We start from the raw sequence: 19,402 nt of genomic DNA on the forward strand, positions 1-19,402 counted from the left end.
GTTTGGGAGGTGGCAGCCGGTCCCCTGGGGAGGGGAGAGGGTGGGGGAGCGAGTCACACCGCCTGCCCTTCCCTGGCTGCGCTTCTGGTGGGGCGGGATGGACAGGGAGGGCAGAGGTCAGTGCCCCAGGACGGCTGGACGGGGCACGGCCTCGTCTTCCCAGGTACTCGTGCCCGGCGCCTGCCCAGCTGCCCACCCTGCCTGGCCCCAGCAGCAAGGCTGTGCTGGCTTTGCCCTGGTGAGCTACCGGGACGGCCTGGCCTCGGTGGACAAAGCAGTTGGTGCCCCCCGCATAGAGGATGCAGGAGGGACAAAGGCATGAGGTGTGTGTGCAGCCGCCCGGAGCCTCAGGCCTCCCACACCCGTGTCCTCCATCCTCAGGCCCACCCAGCGTTACCATCCATCTGCTCTTAATATTTTGATGGGCATGCGTGGACTGAGCTAAAAGTGGGTGTCCGCCTGGGGACTAGGGTACTCTCCCGCCTGGCTGGCCCTCCGAGGGCCCCACAACGGCACCTCCCACCGTCCCTGCCGCCTGTGTGTGGTCAGGGCTCCTGGGGCGCCTGGCCACTCGGGGGCAGCAGGAGCCCTGCGCACCCTGGGCCTCTCGCCCCGCCGACAGCAGGCCCGCGGCAGGCCCGGCTGCCGTGTGCGGCTTCCGCGGGGAGGGCGCCGGGCGCAGCACCCTCTAAGCTCCCCAAGCGGCGCGTCACCCCAGCAGCGCACGGGAGGCGGGACGCCGGGACGTCATCGAGGTTGCTGGGCTCAGTGACGGCAGCCCCGGAGCCTGCCGCAGCCCGGGGCGGCCCCTGACGTCCCGAGGCCTCCGGCCGCGGGCGCCGCGGGGGAGGTGGACTCCGACCTCCTGCCCCCCGGGGAGCCGAGCGCGGGGGGAGGGCGCCCTGTCCGCTCCGCGCCGGCGCAGCGGCCCCCCCGCCCCGGGTCACCCCGCAGCCCCTGGCGCACGGCACGCAAGGCGGCTTCCCCGCGCAGAGCCCCTCCGCCGGTGCCGGCGCGGCCGCGAGGGGCCTCCTGGGGGCGGGACGTGAGCGCGGCGGGTCGGGGGGCCCCTCCCCACCGCGGGCGCCGCGCGGAGCCCCGGATCCCGGGGAGGGGGGGCGGGGCGGCGACCGCGCGGCGCGGGGGGGAGGGGCGCCCCGCCTCCGGCCCCACGCGTCCCGGGGGCGAGGCTCCGGGGCCCCGGGGGCGGTGCCTGGGCGGGCCCGCGCCGCCATTGGCTGGGGCCCCGGCCCGCCGGGCCTCAGTTTCCCGCGGGCTCGGGGCGGGCCGGGGGCGGGGCCGGGCTCGGACCACGCGGGGCGGAGCCCCGGAGCGACCCGGCCGCCCCGCCCCGGCCCATAACCGGCGCCGCCGCCGCGACCGGGCGCAGGAGCTCGGACCCAAGGCCGCCGCCGGGCCCGCACCCCGCGCGCCATGGCCGCGCCCCGCGCTCTGGCGGCCGGCGCGCCCGCGCCCGGGAAGGCCGCGCTCACGCACCCGGGGAAGGCCATCCTGGCAGGTGGGGCGCGCGCGGACCCCCCCGCCCCCCGGCCCCGCCGCGCTTCCGGGCGCGCCCGGGACCCCGGCCCCCGCCGCCTGTGCCCCGGGGCGCGGGCCCGGCCCCCGCGGCGGGCAGAGTCCGGGCGGGGGGAGGGCTCCCAGCGGCGTCCCGCTCTCGGCCCCTCCCCGCAGGCGGCCTGGCGGGCGGCATCGAGATCTGCATCACCTTCCCCACCGAGTACGTGAAGACGCAGCTGCAGCTGGACGAGCGCGCGCACCCGCCGCGCTACCGGGGCATCGGTGAGTGCGGGCGGCCTGCGGGCGCGGGCGGGCCGGCGGGCGGGCTCGCTGACCGCCCCCTCCCCCAGGGGACTGCGTGCGGCAGACGGTCCGCGACCACGGCGTCCTGGGCCTGTACCGCGGCCTCAGCTCCCTGCTCTACGGCTCCATCCCGAAGGCGGCCGTCAGGTGAGGCGGGCTCGGGCCCCGGGGGCCGCGCGAGGGGGTCCCGGCCCCGCGGCGGCCCCTCCACGCCTCCGCCTCCCCCCGCAGGTTCGGGACCTTCGAGTTTCTCAGCAACCACATGCGGGACGCCCAGGGACGTCTGGACAGCACGCGCGGGCTGCTGTGCGGCCTGGGCGCCGGCGTGGCCGAGGCCGTGGTGGTCGTGTGCCCCATGGAGACCATCAAGGTGGGCGGGCCCCGGGAGGGGACGGGCGTGAGAGGGGGCTGCGGCGGCCGGGGTGCGGGTCGTGTGCCCCGTGGGGACCGTCAGGGTGGGCGGGCGTCTGCCTGCGGAGCCTGGCGCGGGAGGCCCGCCGCAGGGCGTCCCGTGGGCCGGACTCCGTTCTGGAGGCGGTGGGAAGACGAGGTCTTGAAATTCAGTTACGGGCACGAAGCGTGGGGTGACACGTGTTTGCTGCCCGAGTGGTGGCGATAGCGGCGGACAGCGGCGGGGGCTCCTGCGCGAGGCGGCCACGTGTGCCAGGGCCAGGTGTGCCCGGGCCCTGACCCCTGGGAGCCCGCGCCCGAGCTGCGCTCTTTCCCAGGTGAAGTTCATCCATGACCAGACCTCCCCCAGCCCCAGATACCGCGGGTTCTTCCACGGGGTCAGGGAGATCGTGCGGGAGCAAGGTGAGCCACTCGGCCTTCCCCTCGGGGACCGCGGCCGGGCTGGAAAGGGCCGCACGTCCCCTTCCCCGCGCGCCGGGCCCCCAGAGGCGCTGGTGTGACCCCCGTGCTCTCCGCCCCAGGGCTGAAGGGGACGTACCAGGGCCTCACGGCCACCGTGCTGAAGCAGGGCTCCAACCAGGCCATCCGCTTCTTCGTCATGACCGCCCTGCGCAACTGGTACCGAGGTGCGTCTGTGCCGCGGGAGCCCACTCGCGGGCCGGAACCCTGCCCTCGCCCCGCGCCCCCTCCTGACCACCTGCTCCCCCCTCCCCCGCCCCCCCAGGGGACAACCCCAACAAGCCCATGAACCCGCTCATCACCGGTGTGTTCGGAGCGGTTGCGGGTGCCGCCAGCGTCTTCGGGAACACACCCCTGGACGTGATCAAGACCAGGATGCAGGTGGGGTGGGGTGGTTGTGGGGTGGGGGTGGGGTTGGCCCCGGGGGGGCGGGGCGGGCGGCTGAGGCCAGGCCGCTGGTGTCCTCGTCCTGTCCTGCAGGGCCTGGAGGCGCACAAGTACCGCAGCACGTGGGACTGCGGCCTGCAGATCCTGAGGAAGGAGGGGCCCAAGGCGTGAGTGGGGGGGGCAGGGCTGCCGTTCCCAGCCTGGGCCAGACCCCGCCTCCCGTTCCCCTCACCCGCAGGCCTCCCAGACCCGAGGGGAGGGGAGGGCTTCACCTCTCGCTCCTCCGACCTCTGGGCTCAGCCGCACTTTGCAGAGACGCTGTCATCCTCTCCTCTCCATCGCCTGTCCTCCCCCAGGTTCTACAAGGGCACCATCCCCCGCCTGGGTCGCGTCTGCCTGGACGTGGCCATCGTGTTCGTCATCTACGACGAGGTGGTGAAGCTTCTCAACAGAGTATGGAAGACAGACTGAGCCGGTCCCGCGCGGCGCCCGCCGCGCCCCTCACAGTCCCAGTGCGGTCGTGCCAAAAGGCTCCCTTCCCCGTCCCTCGCCCTCCGCGGCCCGGGGCTGCCCGCTGCGGCCGTCTTGTCCACCTGTCCCCGTGGTCTGTATGATCCCACCGCGGGGTCCGTGTGTCCCACTGAGGCTGGGTGTCCCACTGGTCCACGTGCTTACTCGTGTGCCTGTGTTTCATGTTTCGTGTCCTGTGACCCTGTGCCCCACTTCCCGGGGTGCCCGTGTGGCCTGGGTCACGGCCCTGTAGCCATGGCCCGGTCCCAGCCCGGTGCCTTCCACCCTGGGCAGCAGGGGCACCGCCCCGGCCTACCACAGCTGCCTCCGGGCCTCAGCCTGGCCTCACTGCATTCCAGGGGCTGCGTGCCCCCCGCTTCTCCCGCCACTGGCCTTAACCGGCCCTCGGGCCCTCCCTCCGCCCGGGACAGGGTGGCACCTGCCACTCTCAGGACCACCCTTCCAAGGCAGAATAAACTGGATCCTGTTGCAGCCTCCTGTCCCTGTGTGAGCTTGTCTTTGGGTGGGCAGTGACGGCCACGCCTCTGCAAGGGCAGGCCCACTCCTCACCCCAGGACCCTGCCAGGGGCCAGGCAAGCTGGGCAGCAGGTAGGCAGTAAGCTGTGGCCACAGTGTCGGCTCCCCAGGAGGCCTGGCACCAGGCCAAGGAACATCTGGCGTCCATCCAGGCCTCGCCTGTGGCCCGGGGGCATTATCCTGCAGGGTCACCTGGCAGGCAGCACTGAGTGGGCGGAGAAGAGCTGTTGCCAGCTGGTAGCTGGGCCTGGAGACAGTGCTCTCGGGCTCTTGTCTGCCCTGCAGCCTGCCACCCAGCCCTCCTCACTCCTCACTCCCTCATGGTTTCCCTGTGGAATGGTCTGCTTGAGGGGAACTGCTTTGGGGTGACCAGTTTTTCGTTCCCTGAGACTCTAAGCAGGAGACCACTCCTTTTTTAAAATGAATTATTTTTGGTTGTGCTGGGTCCTAGTTGTAACGTGCAAACTCTTAGTTGCAGTGTGTGGCGTCTAGTTCCCTGCCCAGGACCAAATCCGGGCCCCCTGCATTGGGAGTGCGGAGTCTGAACCACTGCACCACCAGGGAAGTCCCGGGAGGCCCTTTCTTAATCCTTCACCCAGGCTGGGAGGTAGCGGCCCTGATGCAGGAAGGGGTGGGCACTTAGGGCCCTCACCCCACAGCTCTGAACCCCAGAGGAAGGTGTCCCTCTTGCTGCAGTCCCCTCCCCCAGGACCCAGGCACAGCTGGGAGCCCAGCCCAGCGTGGGGGCCACAGAGCCCTGAACTGGGCGGTCCCTGTGGCCCAGATCTCCTGGCTGGAAACGACCACCTGAGTCAGGTGGAGGAGGCGTGAGCAGGATGTGATGAGCCAGTGCCCCAGGCCGTGTGAGAGCAGGAGGACCTTCCTGTGCCAGGCACTCCACGGCAAAAGCCACACAAAGGGCTTGGCTGGGACTGGGAAGTAACCTGCCGGCAGGAGTCTCCCAGTGGGCAGGTGCCGGTCCTGGAGAAGTTCCTTCTGGGGGAGAGTCCCCCAGCCCTGCAACCTCACAGCACCTGGAGTCTGAAGCAGATCTGAGGGCCAAGGATGGGCTTGAGGGGTGCAAGGGAACGTGGTTTGGAAGGACTGGGCTGGGTGCCCTCAGTGCTCACAAGAAATGGAGAAGGCCCAGCAGCAAAGCTTGCCTGCTCACAAGCCTAGGCAAGCCGCCCAACCCCCCTTTCCCAGCCTGTGAAATGGAAGAACCCACCCTAGGGGACTATGAATGTGGAGTGATAGGACGTCTGTGAAGCACTTAGAACCACGCACAGAGTGAGCCCTCAGGGCAGAATGCTGGCAGGGCCCCAGAGCCCCAGGTAATTTCTAGAGCCAGCAGAGCCCAGGAGCTGGGAATTCCAACGCCCGGACCTCCAGGGCTAGCATCTGCTCACTGACTGCACAACAGCACCCCAAGTCCCGTCCCCACCCCCCTTCACGAGGAGGAAGGGGCCAGGCTGCCCTGAGCAGAGAGGAGGGCATGGGGACCTGTATCCAGGAGGGGCAGGCACCCCTCTCCTGTGTCACACAGCACAAGGTGGACAGCAGGTAGCCCAGCCAGAAAAGTTGGTTGAGCTGGGCCTGAGTGCCCTGGGGCTGTGAGTCTGGAGAAACCACCTGCCGGTTCTCCCCAACCCCCTTCGACGCCCCACCCGCCCCTGCCCATTCATAGGTAGCTGGAACAAGGCAGCAGCGTCAGTTCCTGGAGCTGAGACCTTAGGGAAGGGGGCTTGGAGGGAAGCGAGCACGTGAAGAGAAGGTAGAGAGGCAGGCAGGTGCCTGGGGAGAGCCCAGCTGCGTGTAACCAAGAAGGCTGCAGGGAGGAGGTCGATGGCAGGGGACCTTGCCCTTGCAGCACTGGGGCAAAGGGGCAAGATGATATGGGTAGATCTTTGAGCAGCTGGGAGGCAAAAGACTCAGCTTCCAGCGTGGTCCCCTGCCGCCCCACACTAACCTGGACACACAGGCCAGGGCTGGGGAGAACCCCAGGAGGCAGCTGAGTCTGCCTATCAGAGGAGAGATGGGAGCTGAACGTGGAGACTCCAGATCACCATGCCCTGCCGACAGCCAGAGCCTCTGTGCCCAGCTGGAAGCCACTCGGCCTCAGGCAGCCTTCACCATCTGGCATTGTCTTGAGCCTGGGATCATCATGAAATGTGTCCAGGACACTGACCTCAGAGACAGGCCAAGGGAGCAGAGGGTGAGGGGGTAGCCACTCCTGGGGCAGGTCTTGACCAACCTCCAGCCCCATTTCACCACTGTGGGGCTGAGGGGGCGTGTCTCACCCCCTCTAGGCAGAGGCCCTTAGGCAGCTGCCCTCCACCCCCACTTCCTTGAGCCCTCCCCTCGCCCACTAGTGCACAGGCGTCTCCTGGGTTTTTCCATGTCCTCGTGTAGGTGACGGCAGTCAGAGCTCAGTACTGGCACTGAGTCTCTGCTGACAATTGGGTCTGTCTCCTTTAGCCAACAAAGAGAATTCTGTTTTTCAGGTTGTGCGTCAGCCTTCACAGCAAACAGTCTGAGCTGACGATGCCAGAGTATTTTCCTCGCCGACATTCTCCTTCCTACGTGTTCTCAGATTCCCTCGCCTGGGATCTTTTATAAGAGGCACAGAAGCGGGGGTCTGAGGATCTCCTGCCTCCCCAAGATCCGGGAGCAGGGCCAAGGAGAGAGACGCAGGCACAGCGGAGAACTGGGAGGGCCACAAAGAGCGCCCAGGATCGTGGACAAACGTGGCCTATGGAAAACGTGGTGGCCCCTGGTGTGGCCTTGTAGTGCCCCTCCTCCCACGCCCACCTGGCGAATATCCGTGAGAGCAACCTCCCCTTCGCTCAGGTTGGGCCAGGCCCTGACCCCTGACCCTTCCCAGCTGTTGTCACTTGGCCGCCCGCACTTACTGCTCCATTGGCTGGGCCTGGCCCGGAGGCCCCACGTGGCCACAGGAGAGTCCTCTGCCTACGTCCCTCTCCGCCCCTGGCGGCCCTCAGGCTGACCGCACCCCAGAGCCCCGCCTCCAGCCTGCTGTCCTCGCGGCCCGGGGGCCAAAGAAACCTCCGCGACCGTGACCGGGGCCGGGCCGCGGGGACAGGCTGTGCGCGCGGGCCGTCGGCCAAAGGCCGCAGACCTTCAGGGCGGCTCAGCGCCCAGCCGCGCAGGTCCGGAGACGCCTAGGAGGCTTTTGGGGCCCACCACGAGGGAGGGACCCGACTCCCCGGGCCCCGGAACCAGCCACGCGGGAAGGGAGCGCGCGGCCCGGCCGCACAAGGGGAGGTGCCGAGGCCGGCGGGGGCCGTGCCGCTCGGGCCGGAAGTCGGCGGCGCGCGCTGATGGCGTCACGGCGCGCCCGACGGCGCAGGCCCGCGCATGCGCCCGGCCCGCAGACGGAGGGCACTGTCCGGGTCCTTGCCGGGCGACCCAGGTGCTCGGAGCACTTTGCCTGTGCCCCGACCTGGTCTGCAGCCCCCAGCGCTCAGCGCTCGGCCGGCGCAGCCACCGTCGCCCACCCTCCCCGACGACCGCCTTCCCGCGCTGCGCGCTGCCACGGGCGCTCCTGACGCCCCAGCCTGAGTCACCCCATCTTCCTCCCCGTGCGGCTTTTTGCTCCAAAGTCCCCAGTCTCGGCTACGGGAAAGGAGATAGGGTCACGGGATGGGACCAGGAGGTCCACCAGCCTCTGCACTGCTTGCCCCGCCCTGTCCTGCCTGCCTGGCCAGCTCCAGCCCAGCCACCTGTTTCCCGCCTTGAGCTCAAGTAAGGCACGGTGGCCACGCCGCATCCCCATGGAAGAGGAGGCTAGGGCAGCCTTAGGGTGCAGGCACACCCCTCTGAGTCCCCCACTCCCAGAGCGTGTCCTTAGCAACCCAGGAGGCGGAGCCTGGAGCATGTCCCTCCAGAAGGCAGCAGGGAGCACAGGTGGCACCCCTGGACAGTGGTCCTCCTGCCGGGACCTTTCCTCCTCTCAGCCAGCCTCATTTCTCAGGTGGGAAAACCCAGGCAGAGACAGAGAACCCATCTGGGATGTATGGAGGCCCAGGTCTGCACAGCCCCCACCCTTCCCCACCTAATGAGGGAGCTGAAGATAAGCGGTTGGGGAGGTCCCATGACATCAGCCGGCTCAGGGGTCCACACCCTGGGAGGGGACGCCAAGGGAGAGGTGGAGGATCTGCAAGCAGTGGCTCCTTGCTGGCCTCGGCCAGCATCCCCTTCGTCTGCGACCTGCCTCCTGGCCTTGAGGGATGGGGAGGGGTGTGTCCTTGTTTTGAAACCCCTGCTCAGTGGAGAGGCCCGCGCCCAAGTCCACAAGGGGTGAACAGGGCCAGACGTGCAGTGCGGAGGGGAACAGGATGGGGGGGGAGCTGGCCAGGAGAAGGCAAGGGGTCCCTGAGGACGGGTGGGACCTCTCCTGACTTTCCGCAGAGGCGGAGGCTGCAGACAGGAGCCGGGCTACACTCACACCTGCTGGGCGGAGTGCACGCGTAGCCCGTTGGCCTGATGGACCGAGGGGTTCATCCCTTCCTCTGGACCCCGGTACCAGGCTTGGCGTGGTGACCGCTGGGGAAACCGAGACCAGCCGCGGGCCTGGACTGCAGAGGTCCCGCGACCGCTCCACTGAGGGGTCCACCGCGCGCGGGTCCCGCTGACAATTGAGCGGCCAAAGCAGATTAACACGGGTGCTAATCCCCAATAATGGCTTCAGAATCCCCGGCGCCGAGCGGCTAAGCCGGCCTTTCTCCGCGGAGCGGCGGGCCATCCCCGGCGGCCTCAGCCCGCGGCCGCGCGATGCTATCACGGCCCCGCCGCGCTAATCCCCGCGCTCGCTTTCTTCCCGGGCGCGCTCGAGATCGGCCGATTGGCGCTTGATTACGGCCGCTGTCGAGGACCTCTTTGTGCCTTGGGCCCTAAATCCCCTAATTCCGTGATAAAGGAGGCATTAGCGGACGTCTGCTGCAGAGAAAGGTACCAGCGTGAAAGAAAGCAATCAGGGGATCCTGATGGCCTGGCCTGCCGGGCCGGGGAGGAGGTGGGAAAGGGGGCCGGGGTGGGCGCTGCGGGGAGGGGGGTGCGGGGCGGCTCCCCACCTCCTTCTGGAGTCCGCCTTCCCCAGCCCGGAGCTGCGCCCAGGACCCTGCGCTGCCTGCACCCTGGCTGCCAAGGGACCACACTCCCCAGTTCCCTTCTGGCCGCACTTCCGCACTTGCTGGGAGCAAAGCTCCAAAACCGCCCTGGACCTTGCTGGGCCTGCCTTGAGCTTCGGCCTCTGACTGTCCAGCCAGTCTCAGGACTCAACCGCAGATCCATTCCCGAGGCCCCGATGCCCCTCCGGCCCCGATCACCCCTTGGAGCCCCTGCCCCCCATCTGCCCCTCTCTCTTGGCACCGACTAGCTTTGACCAGTCCTGGAAGCAGCTGGGGCTGCCCTTCAGTGCGGGAAACAGAAGCGAGGGCCGCCGAGAGCGACTGGGATTGTGGAGAGAGAGGGCGCCGGGAGCCCTGGTGGCGGGCAGGTGGGGGGGGCAGGGAAGGCCCCTCTGCAGAGGCCACACTGAACCCCAGGACGGGGCTGAGCACGCCGGGCTGGCTGTGAGTGGGGCGCCTTGGCGGAGCTGGCCCGGAGCCTCGGCAGCTGGAGGGAGGGGGCAGAGGCCGGCTGGGGCAGGTGGACAGAGGTGTCAGAGTCCAGGGCTGGAGGAGCACGGAGATGAGGCACGCTGCTCCTCTCATCCCGCGTGTTCGGAGCAGGGGAGCGCTGTGATCGGACCCTTGTGCAGAGGGCTCTGCAGCCGCTACAGGCTCACGCTGGGGAGGGCCTCAGGCCAAGAAAGCGGCCTGGAGCGGGTAGGAAAGCCACTGTGGGGGCCCAGGTGGCCAGCATCTGTACTGGCACCGAGACAGGGTGGTAGAGCTGGTGAGATGTGGGGGTGGGAGTAGGGGAGTGTCCAGCACCACGTGCAGTTTGAGGCTTGGGCAGCTCAGGGCAGGTGGGTGTCCCAGAGGCACATGGGTGCGTGGGTGGGCATTTACCAAGGTGAACAGAAGTCTAGGTGTGGTTTACCTAGGTGGCAAGGTGGGCCGTTTACCAAGGAGGACAAGTGGGTGCGTGTGGACCAGTGGACGGCGTCGTGGAGGCCTCTGGGTCTCTGTCCAGACCCCTTCAGTGGTCGGTCGGCTCACCCACCCTCCTCCTCTGAGCACCAGCGACTAACGGGCGCTTGGAGCATTGCCCTGGGTAACGGTGCTGCCCACGCAGCAGACAGGGACTCACCGGCGTGGCTAAAAGGCTGGTCCCTGCTTCCTTGGGACGGTTCACACCTGAAGCAGCCTGTGTCTGCCCCAGTGCTTCCCCGAGGGGTCCCACGGACACCAGCCTGATGCCGGTTCCCTGACCCAGATGCCTCCTGCCTGACGCCCTCCACCCCGCACCCGGCTCTGTTGGGCTTCCAGGGTGACCAGCCATGTCAGCCTGTTGGTCAGTTTCCCAGGAGGCAGGCCTCTCAGTGTGCAAACTGGGATGGTCCATTGCCCTCTGCTTCTGTCGTGTCCCCAGAAAGACATGTTGAAGTCCGAAGCCTTGGTACGTGTGTTGACCCCCTTCTGGTTTCTACCTCTTCATATCCAGTGTGCTCAGTTTTTTAAAAAATATATTGTTCAGAGTTTATCACTGTCCGCAGGAGGATTAGTCCAAAGCAAGTGACTCTACAAGAAGTGTAGCTCTGCTCACTCACTTTAAATATCTTTTGACGCTTATCTAAATTGCTAGATAGTTTGTTTTCTTTTTTGTTGTTTGTTTTTGTTCTTTGCCACACCATGTGGCATGCGGGATCTTGGTTCCCCAACCAGGGATGGAACTGTGGTAGGCAGAATAACGGCCCTGCTCAAAGATGTCTACATCCTTAGCCCCAGATCTGTGAATATGTTACCTTACATGACAAAAGAGACTTTGTAGTTGTGATTAAGTTTATCACCTTGAGATAAAGAAATTCTTCCTGGTGGGTCCAGTGTAATCATGAGGGCCCTGAAATGTGGAAGAGGGGGCGGAAGAGGTCAGAATGATGCAGTGGTCGGAAGGACTCTGTTGCTGTCTTTAAAGATGGAGGAACAACAGGCTGTGAACCTTGAGAAACTGGAAAAACCAAGGGGATGGGTTCTCCTTCATCTATGAAAAATATAACCTTTGCTGCATCTATGAAAAACCTACATCTGTCATCATACTTAATGCTTAAAGACTGAGTTGTTTGCCCTGTAAGATTGGAAGCAAGGCAAAGATGTTTGATTTCTCAACTTTTATTCAACATTCTATTGGAGGTCTAGACATTTCAATAACAAGGAAAAGAAATGAAAGCCTGGAAATTCCCTGGCGATCCAGTACTCAGGACTGCTGGAGCCCAGGTTCAATCCCTGGTCAGGGAACTAAGACCCTGCAAGCCATGTGGTGTGGGAAGGAAAAAAAAAGAAGAAGGAAGGAAGGAAAGCCATAAAGATTGAAGATGAAGAAGTAAAGCTAGACAGATAATATGTTCATGTGATGTCACTGTTTACAAAGAAAGCCTTAATGTATATACAAAATCAAATTGAGGTCTGTAAATTCATACATGAAATCAGCAAGGTTTGCTTGTGTTTCCCCCCCCAAAAAAATACAAAGGAAAATACACACACACACACACACACACACACAAAGGGCCAATAAGCACCTGAAAAGATGCTCAACATAACTAGTCACTAGGGAAATTCCTTTTAAAATTAAAGGCAAATAACAAATGGTGGCAAAGATGTGGAGAAATTGGAACTCTTGTGCTTTGCTGGTGGGCGTGTAAGATGGTACTGCTGCTGTGGAAAACAGTTTGGCAGTTCCTCAAAAGCTAAACAATTACGTGATCCAGCAGTTCCATTCCTAAGTATCTACCGGAAATAAGGGAAAGCAGGGACTCAAGCAGATACTTGCACACCCATGTTCACAGCAGCCCTATGCACAATAGAAAGTGGAAACAGCCCAAGTGTCCACCGACAGATGAGTGGATTTTAACATGTGTATACACATTCAGTGGAACTCAGCCACAACCCCTGGTTGTCAGGGGCTGAGGGCAGGAGGAAGTGGAGAGCTAGTGTGCAACGGGCACAGGGTTTCTGTTTGGGATGATGGGAAAGGTTTTGAAATGATAGTGATACTTACGACATTGTGAAAATAGTTCATGCCACTGAATTATACACTTAAACATGGTTAAAACAGTAAATTCTATGCTATGTATTTTTTGCCACATTAAACGATAAAATAATAGAAGAGCAAAAAAACAAAAAAAAAGCAGAAGACTAAAATCACCACACCCAAAGGACTGTCAGGATCCGTTCTCAGATGCAGACCTGGTCTCCTGAAGGCTCCTCCCCTGAGGAAGGACCCAGCAACACCGCGGAGGGTGTTCGTGGCAGGATGCCCCTTATCCGTTTCCTCAGGAGAGGAGGAAAGCCCGGGCCATCTCAGAGCCGTTGGAAACAGGCTCCACGTCAACACTGGTCCCGGGACCCAACCTGACGTCACAGCCTCCCCGTGGGAGGGGTACAGAGAGGTCAGGCAATAAATGGAGTACTGCCCTGACTCCATCTCCCAGGGGACCCCGGGGGGCTCCTAACCTACCCACGGGCTGTTCTCCAGTTTCTGAATGCATAATAGGAATAGACATGTATTATTACTTTTAAATTGTTATTTCTTTTTGGCCACCACACACGGCTTGTGGGATCTTATTTCCCCGACCAGGGATAGAAACTGCGCCCCTGCAGTGGAAGCACGGAGTCCCAACCTCTGGACCGCCAGGAAATTCCCTGGAATAGAAATAGGTAACTTTCGGCAGACCTTCCGCAGTGGTGTCTGATCTTTAGGGTAAGACCTGTTTTCTAAGTGAGAGCTCCTGAACTGCCCCTACCAAGATGGAAAACAATGTCTCCTCTTAAGAAGACTAGCAAAGATGAATGTCATGGCTAAAGACTTAAAAGGATGCAGGTGGTGGTCTCTAGCAAACCCCGATTTAATTCAGTAGTCTGGCTCCTGAAAAAGTACAACACTTTTTTGTGTACGTGATCGTACAACACCTCTTTGTGATAGAACACTCAACAAACCAGAAATAGAAGGGAACTTCCTCCACCTGATAATGGGCATCTATGAAAAAAGAAGAAAATAAGCCCACAGCTAACGTCATACATCACGATGAAGCCTGAATCCTTTCCCTCTAAGGCCAGGAACAACACGAGAATGCCCACTCTCACCACCGCTGTTGGGTGATTTACTGGAGGTTCTAGCCAGGGAGCTTAGGTAAGAAAATGAAGCAGAAGGCATCAATGTTGTAAAGAAAGGTAAAGATCTCTGTTCACAAATGACATTATCTTGTACACAGAAAACCTTTAGAATCCACACAAAAGCCACTATTAGAATTAAGAAACAAATCGAGCAGGTTGCAAGATACAAGATCAATGTACAGAATCAAAGTGTATTTCTATACACTTGCAGTGAGCAATCTAAAAATGAAATTAAGAAAACCATTTCAGGACTACCCTGGTGGCACAGTGGTTAAGAATCCACCTGCCAAAGAGAAAAACAAATACCGTCTGCTAACTCATATATATCGAATCTAAAAAAATGGTACTGATAAACCCAGTGACTGGGCAAGAATAAAGATGCAGATGTAGAGAAGGGACTTGAGGACATGGGCGGGGGGGGCGGTGAAGGGGAAGCTGGGACAAAGTGAGAGAGTAGCAGTGACATATATACACCACCAAATGTAAAATAGATAGCTTGTGGGAAGCTGCTGCATAACACAGGGAGATCAACTCAGTGATGGGTGATGACTTTGAGGGCTGAGATAGGGAGGGTGGGAAGGAGTTGTAGGAGGCAGGGGATATGGGGATATATGTATAAATACAGTTGGTTCACTTTGTTGTACAGTAAAAACTGGCAGAACAGTGTAAAGCAAATATATTCCCAAAAAAGAGCTTAAAAAAATTAAAAAAAGAAAAAAAAATCTGCCTGCCAATGTGGGGGACATGGGTTCAGTCCCTGGCCTGGGAAGATCCTACATGCCTGCTGAGCAACTAAGCCCGTGCGCCACAACTACTGAGCCCAAGTGCCTAGAGCTTGTGCTCCATAACAAGAGAAGCCACCGCAGTGAGAAGCCCACGCACAGCAACGAAGATTAGCCCCCACTCGCCACAACTAGAGAAAGCCTGTGCACAGCAACAAAGACCAAATGCAGCCAAACATAAATAAATAAATAAAATAAAAAGAAAACCATTCCGTTTATAATACTATCAAAAAGAACAAAATACCTAAGAATAAATTTAATAAAAAAAAAGTATACTCTGGAAATTGCAAACATTACTGAAAGAAATTATAGATGATCTAAATAAATGGAAGACATCCTATGTTCATGGATTGGAAGAGTTAGTGTTAAGATGGCAGTGCTCTGAAAATGGAGCTACATATTCAGTGTAATCTCTATCAAAATTCCAGCTGGTCTCTTCAAATAAACTGATAAGCTGGTCCTAAAATTCTCATGAAAGTTCACGGGAACCAGAATAGCCAAATCAATGTTGAAAAGAACAAAGCTGGAGAGCTCACACTCCCAACCTCAAAACGGACTGCAAAGCTACAGTAATTAGGCAGTAAGAATAGATGTGTAGATGGATGGAACAGAATTCAGAATCCAGGAATAAGTCCTCACATTTATGGTCAATTAATTTGCAACTGGGGAGGCGGGGATGGGGGGCCAGTTCAGTGGGGGAAAGAATAATCTTTTCAACAAATGGGACTGGGACAACTGGATATCCAAATGCAAAAGAATAAAGTTGGATCCTCACCTACATCATACAGAAAAATTAACTCAAAATGGATCAACGTAAGAGCTAAAGCTAGAAAACTTATAGTTTATACAACTGTACAGCATCAGGGTTCATTTTTTTAAAACAAGTTTGTTTGTTTGTTTATATCGGCTGTGTTGGGTCTTCGTTGCTGCACACAGGCTTTCTCCAGTTGCAGTGAGCGGGGGCTACTCGTCATTGCGGTGCGCAGGCTCCTCATTGTGGTGGCTTCTTATTGCGAAGCACAGGCTCTAGGCGCATGGGCTTCAGTAGTTGCAGCACCTGGGCTCAATAGTTGTGGTTCACAGGCTTAGTTGCTCCACAGCAACTTCCTGGACCAGGGGTTGAACCGGTGTCCCCTGCATTGGCAGGCAGGTTCTTGACCACTGTGCCACCTAGGAAGTCCAGGGTTAATCTTCATAATCTTGGATTTGGCAACAGTTTATTTTTGTTAAATAAACTCATTCATTTATTTATTTATTGGCTGCGTTGGCTCTTTGTTGCTGCGCGTGAGCTTTCTCTAGTTGCGGAGAGCAGGGGCTACTCTTTGTTGCGGTTCATGGGCGTCTCAGTGTGGTGGCTTCCCTTGTTGTGGAGCACAGGCTCTAGGTGCACGGGTTTCAGTAGTTGTGGCCCATGGGCTCAATGGTTGTGGCTCACAGGCTCTAGAGCACAGGCTCAGTAGTTGTGGCACATGGGCTTAGCTGCTCCACGGCATGTGGGATCTTCCTGGACCAGAGCTTGAACCCATGTCCGCTGCACTGGCAGGCAGATTCTTAACCACTGCACCACCAGGGAAGCCCCTGGCAACAGTTTCTTAGAAATGACACCAGAAGTACAAGCAACCAAAGAAAACAATTAATTAGACGTTCAGAATCTTAAAATCTTGTGCTTCAAAAGACACCATCAAGAAAGTGAGAAACCACCCACAGAATCGGAGCATATATACATGTATAATTGTATACATGATAAGGAGAGGGGGATCTAGAAAGGTGGGGGAGGAGGGGACGGTGCTGGGTTACAGCCTTGGGACCACAGGCGCCATAGCCCGTCCCACTAGCCTTCCTCTCCCACTTACGACCGGAAAATGTGCCCAGCCAGAATCCTGGGGAGGCTGACCGCAGTGAACTTGACGGGTGGGCTGAGGGCGGCAGGGCTGCAGGACGTGTCCCTATGACGTGAGCGGGTGACTTGCAGCTGCTCCTTCCTTGGAGCACTGCTGGTGGGAGCTGTGCACCCTAACCTCCCCCAAGGCGGCCCCTGACCCCCTGGGCTAGAGTGGATCCAGCCTCCCCTCAGCAACCACCCCCCACTCCCTTGGGCACTTCCCCACCACAAAACCTCATTACACCACCATCACTCCAATGTTGCCTTTTTCAAAGTGTCAAATGCACGGCGTCGCACAACACTTAGCCCTTTGAAACCTGTTCTTTACTAAATACGATGTCCGTGAGGTCCATCCGTTTTGTTTCGTGGTTCCCTGTCACTCTGGGCTCCTCCCTGGTGTGTGTGGACCTCAACGTGTTCACCCACTCACCAGCTGGGCATCTGGGTTGTTTCCAACCTTTGGTGATAACAACTAGAGCTGCTCTAAACATTCACGGGCAGCATCTTCCGTGAGCACAAGTTTTCATTTCTCCAGGGTGAGTCCCAGGGACGGAACTGCAGGTTCGTGCGGTAGGTGTTTGTCTGACTCTGTAAGCTGGCTGCTTTCTTTTGAACGTCTCCTTCTCCTTCCTCTGCAGGCAGCTAGAGGAAGCCAGGCAGCTCCTTCAGCACCCCGCTGGGCATCTCCGTAGCTATGTCATCTGCCTCACCAGGTACATTCCCGATTTCCTGTTCTATGACAGGTGACAATGTTGCTACACTTCTCGCCACTCCACAACAAGGGTCTCCTTCCCTGCATCTTCCAATACATACTCCTCACCTTCCAGAAGACCCACCATCAGTCTCCGCAGGGTCCTTCCCGCTCCCCCCACCCCACCCCAGCATCGCAGTCCAGTACCAAGACCTGTCTGGTTACCTAGAGCACAGGACAGCCACCTCCCACGCAGTGCTGAGGACACCGCGCTCACCTCCTATGGGTGCCTCTCGAGGTCCTCATTTTTGCTTCCCTGCGATTGCAGCCGATGGCGGGGGGACAGAAGCCACCGAAGGCTGACTCACCCCTTGGCGGTGCTCCGTGCTGGGTGTTGGCTGGTCCTTCAGCGGGAGCTGCTGGCGGGAACCGCTCTGCATGTCCTCTCCTTGTGGCTGCTGGCTCCTTCTCGCAGCGTGGTGGCTGATCTAGCATCCCAAGATGAGCGAGAGAGGCTGGGTCACCCAGCTGTAGGACCTGGCCTCAGAAATCACAGTGTCACTTCTGCTGCCTCTGAGTCACTAAGCCAGCCCACGTTCAAGGAGAGGGGATTAGATGTCACCTCTTGGGGGGCGGCGTGTCAGAGGACTTGCTGACACGTTTGAAATACATCACAGTGGGTTGCTTGTCAGGGTGCACCGGTGGGGATGGGGTGCGTGCAGAGGTGGGCAGGTGGAGAGGCGGCGCATCTACCTAGGTGGGGAGGTGACCCATTTATCAAGGTGCGGAAGAGCAGGCAAGGGGTGGATTTTGAGACCTTGAGTCTGTCCCAGGCATGGGGACTGGGAGATGTTCATTGGCGACTGACATGGGACGTGGAGCAGGTGCTTAGGGAGTGTGAGCCTGGAGCAGAAGGAGGAGTCAGGCTGGAGGTATCAGCTGGGGAGCCCTTGTCACAGAGGTGGTGTCTGACGCTTCAGGGTTGCAGGAGGTCACCAAGGGGGAGAATGCGGAGGGATAAAGGAACAGCCAGGGCCTAGCCTTCCTGACCACTGACCCTGCAGCCCCCATCCTTGAGGAACTGACTTCAATCGGTAGTTGACCCCCAGGCACCTCTCTGATCTAATGGTGAGCATGAGGTTCTGTGAGGGAAGCTGGCTGGGAGAGGATTTCAGATGTAGAAAGAGATGGGAGGTGTGGAGCAGTGGCAGTCATCTTGCAGCCATGAGGTGAGCCACTCACAGAGGTGGGCCACTCACAGAGGCTCCTTTGCAGATTCCAGATTAACAAGTCCTGGGCAGCCTGTGTCAGGACTCTTGTGACAATTGAGTCAGCAGCTTTTGTGACTTGAAGTCTAGAGTCCTCACTGACACCAAAATGAAATCAGCAGGGGAGCTTGAGGAAGGGCGTGTAAGGCGGGAGGAGAAGCATGGGACTGTGTTTTGCCCCTCTAACGGTACCTGCCATTCATGGAGGCCCCTGCCCAGCAGGGTTCTAACCTCACACACAGTAACTGGTTGAGCCCTTGGAACATCTGAGTTAGGTCGCTGTTATTATGCTGGTTTATAGGTTGGGAAACTGAGGCATGGGACAGGGGCGAAGGAACCTATCCCACAGCCAGGAAGTGACAGCTGGGGCAGAAGCCAGGCTGTCTGCTGCTCTATCCTGTGAGCCACACAGTAACTTTTCGGAGGTTCAGAGAAGGCCTTCGGCAAAAGTCCTGGCCGGCTGTCCAGTGCTGCTTAGGTGGGCATGAAACAGTGTTCCTGGAAATCGCCAACGTGCAGGTCACCGGCAACGCTGGGCAGAATGACCCCGAGGGATGGTGTGGACACGGAGTCAGGTCCTGAGAAGCATGGCTGTGATGAGGGTGGGGAGGGGTGGAAATGGTTTGGGGCGGATTCTGGGACATACAGAAAAGCAGACCATCAGTTTCTCCAGAGCACAGAAGCCGGGCCTCCGATGGGGTCCAGGAGAGAAAGCAAAGAACTGGGGCCCCGGGCAGTGGGGATGCGGGTTTGGCGATGAGCAGAGAGAGCTTTCCAGTTGCGCCCGTTTCCTTCCCGAGGTTGAGACCCCAGCTCCTAAGTTTGTGTGCAGAGGGGCCGAGGGAGTTGGGCTGAAGTGCGGTGGGACCGCGGGGTTGCCAAGGGTACTGGGCCCCATTTGAGGTTGGAGCTCAGGAGTTTGGGGGCCAGGAGAGTGTGCAGTTTTGGGGGGTGGTGTTTCTCCAGACTTGCTCCTCCCCCTGGATAGGCCCCCGAAGAGGACAAGGAGCCAGGCCTGGCCGCGGTGGCTACCGGATGGGGGCAGCCAGGGGCTGGGCCAGCAAGCGGCCCGCGCCCAGGGGCTGCCGGGGGCCGGGGATCCTCGGGCCGCTGCCCCCGCCGCAGGGCTGGACCGGGGGCCGGCGGGCGGTGGAGGCGGCCCTGCCCGCTGCCAGCCCTGCGGGTCGGGGGCACGGACTCCGGGCGCAGGGCTCCCCGCGGCCCCTCCCGCCCGCCGCCGCCGGGGATTAGCGCGCTCCTGGCCGCGCGGCGGGATTAGCCCGCGTGGACGCGGCGGGATTAGCCCGCGTGGACGCGGCGCCCGGCCCGGGGATTACCGCCCCCCCCCCACCCCGCCC

General features: G+C 60.3%; 2 protein-coding genes across 3 annotated transcripts; both read left to right on the top strand.

Moving 5' to 3' along the window:
- The first annotated feature begins 1,386 nt into the window (after nt 1–1,386).
- Nucleotides 1,387–4,080, top strand: SLC25A1 (solute carrier family 25 member 1). 2 transcript variants are annotated; one of them, XM_057746680.1, is made up of 9 exons: nt 1,387–1,519; nt 1,693–1,800; nt 1,869–1,968; nt 2,053–2,191; nt 2,550–2,634; nt 2,754–2,858; nt 2,957–3,072; nt 3,172–3,245; nt 3,435–4,080. In XM_057746680.1, the coding sequence occupies exons 1-9, from the start codon at nt 1,435–1,437 to the stop codon at nt 3,547–3,549; spliced, it is 927 nt and encodes a 308-aa protein (XP_057602663.1). In that variant the 5' UTR covers nt 1,387–1,434; the 3' UTR covers nt 3,550–4,080. The 2 variants fall into 2 exon arrangements, with proteins under 2 accessions (XP_057602663.1, XP_057602664.1); XM_057746681.1 differs by lacking the exon at nt 1,693–1,800 and having other exon boundaries at nt 1,402–1,519.
- A 1,540-nt stretch (nt 4,081–5,620) lies between these two features.
- LOC130858403 (uncharacterized) lies at nt 5,621–19,398 on the top strand. Its single transcript, XM_057744774.1, has 4 exons — nt 5,621–5,688; nt 7,144–7,890; nt 16,724–16,798; nt 17,105–19,398. The coding sequence occupies exons 1-4, from the start codon at nt 5,621–5,623 to the stop codon at nt 17,430–17,432; spliced, it is 1,218 nt and encodes a 405-aa protein (XP_057600757.1). The 3' UTR covers nt 17,433–19,398.
- The last annotated feature ends 4 nt before the right edge of the window (nt 19,399–19,402 follow it).

Source organism: Hippopotamus amphibius, chromosome 8, assembly GCF_030028045.1.
Source record: "Hippopotamus amphibius kiboko isolate mHipAmp2 chromosome 8, mHipAmp2.hap2, whole genome shotgun sequence".
Taxonomy (NCBI): Eukaryota; Metazoa; Chordata; class Mammalia; order Artiodactyla; family Hippopotamidae; genus Hippopotamus; species Hippopotamus amphibius.

Coding starts and splice junctions, on each gene's coding strand:
- LOC130858403 (XM_057744774.1), top strand. CDS start 5,621: ATGGGGACCTGTATCCAGGAGGGGCAGGCACCCCTCTCCTGTGTCACA. Junction 5,689..7,143: donor CAGCACAAGGTGGACAGCAG/GTAGCCCAGCCA, acceptor ACCGCACCCCAG/AGCCCCGCCTCCAGCCTGCT. Junction 7,891..16,723: donor GTTTCCCGCCTTGAGCTCAA/GTAAGGCACGGT, acceptor CTTCCTCTGCAG/GCAGCTAGAGGAAGCCAGGC.
- SLC25A1 (XM_057746680.1), top strand. CDS start 1,435: ATGGCCGCGCCCCGCGCTCTGGCGGCCGGCGCGCCCGCGCCCGGGAAG. Junction 1,969..2,052: donor ATCCCGAAGGCGGCCGTCAG/GTGAGGCGGGCT, acceptor CTCCCCCCGCAG/GTTCGGGACCTTCGAGTTTC. Junction 2,859..2,956: donor CCTGCGCAACTGGTACCGAG/GTGCGTCTGTGC, acceptor CCGCCCCCCCAG/GGGACAACCCCAACAAGCCC.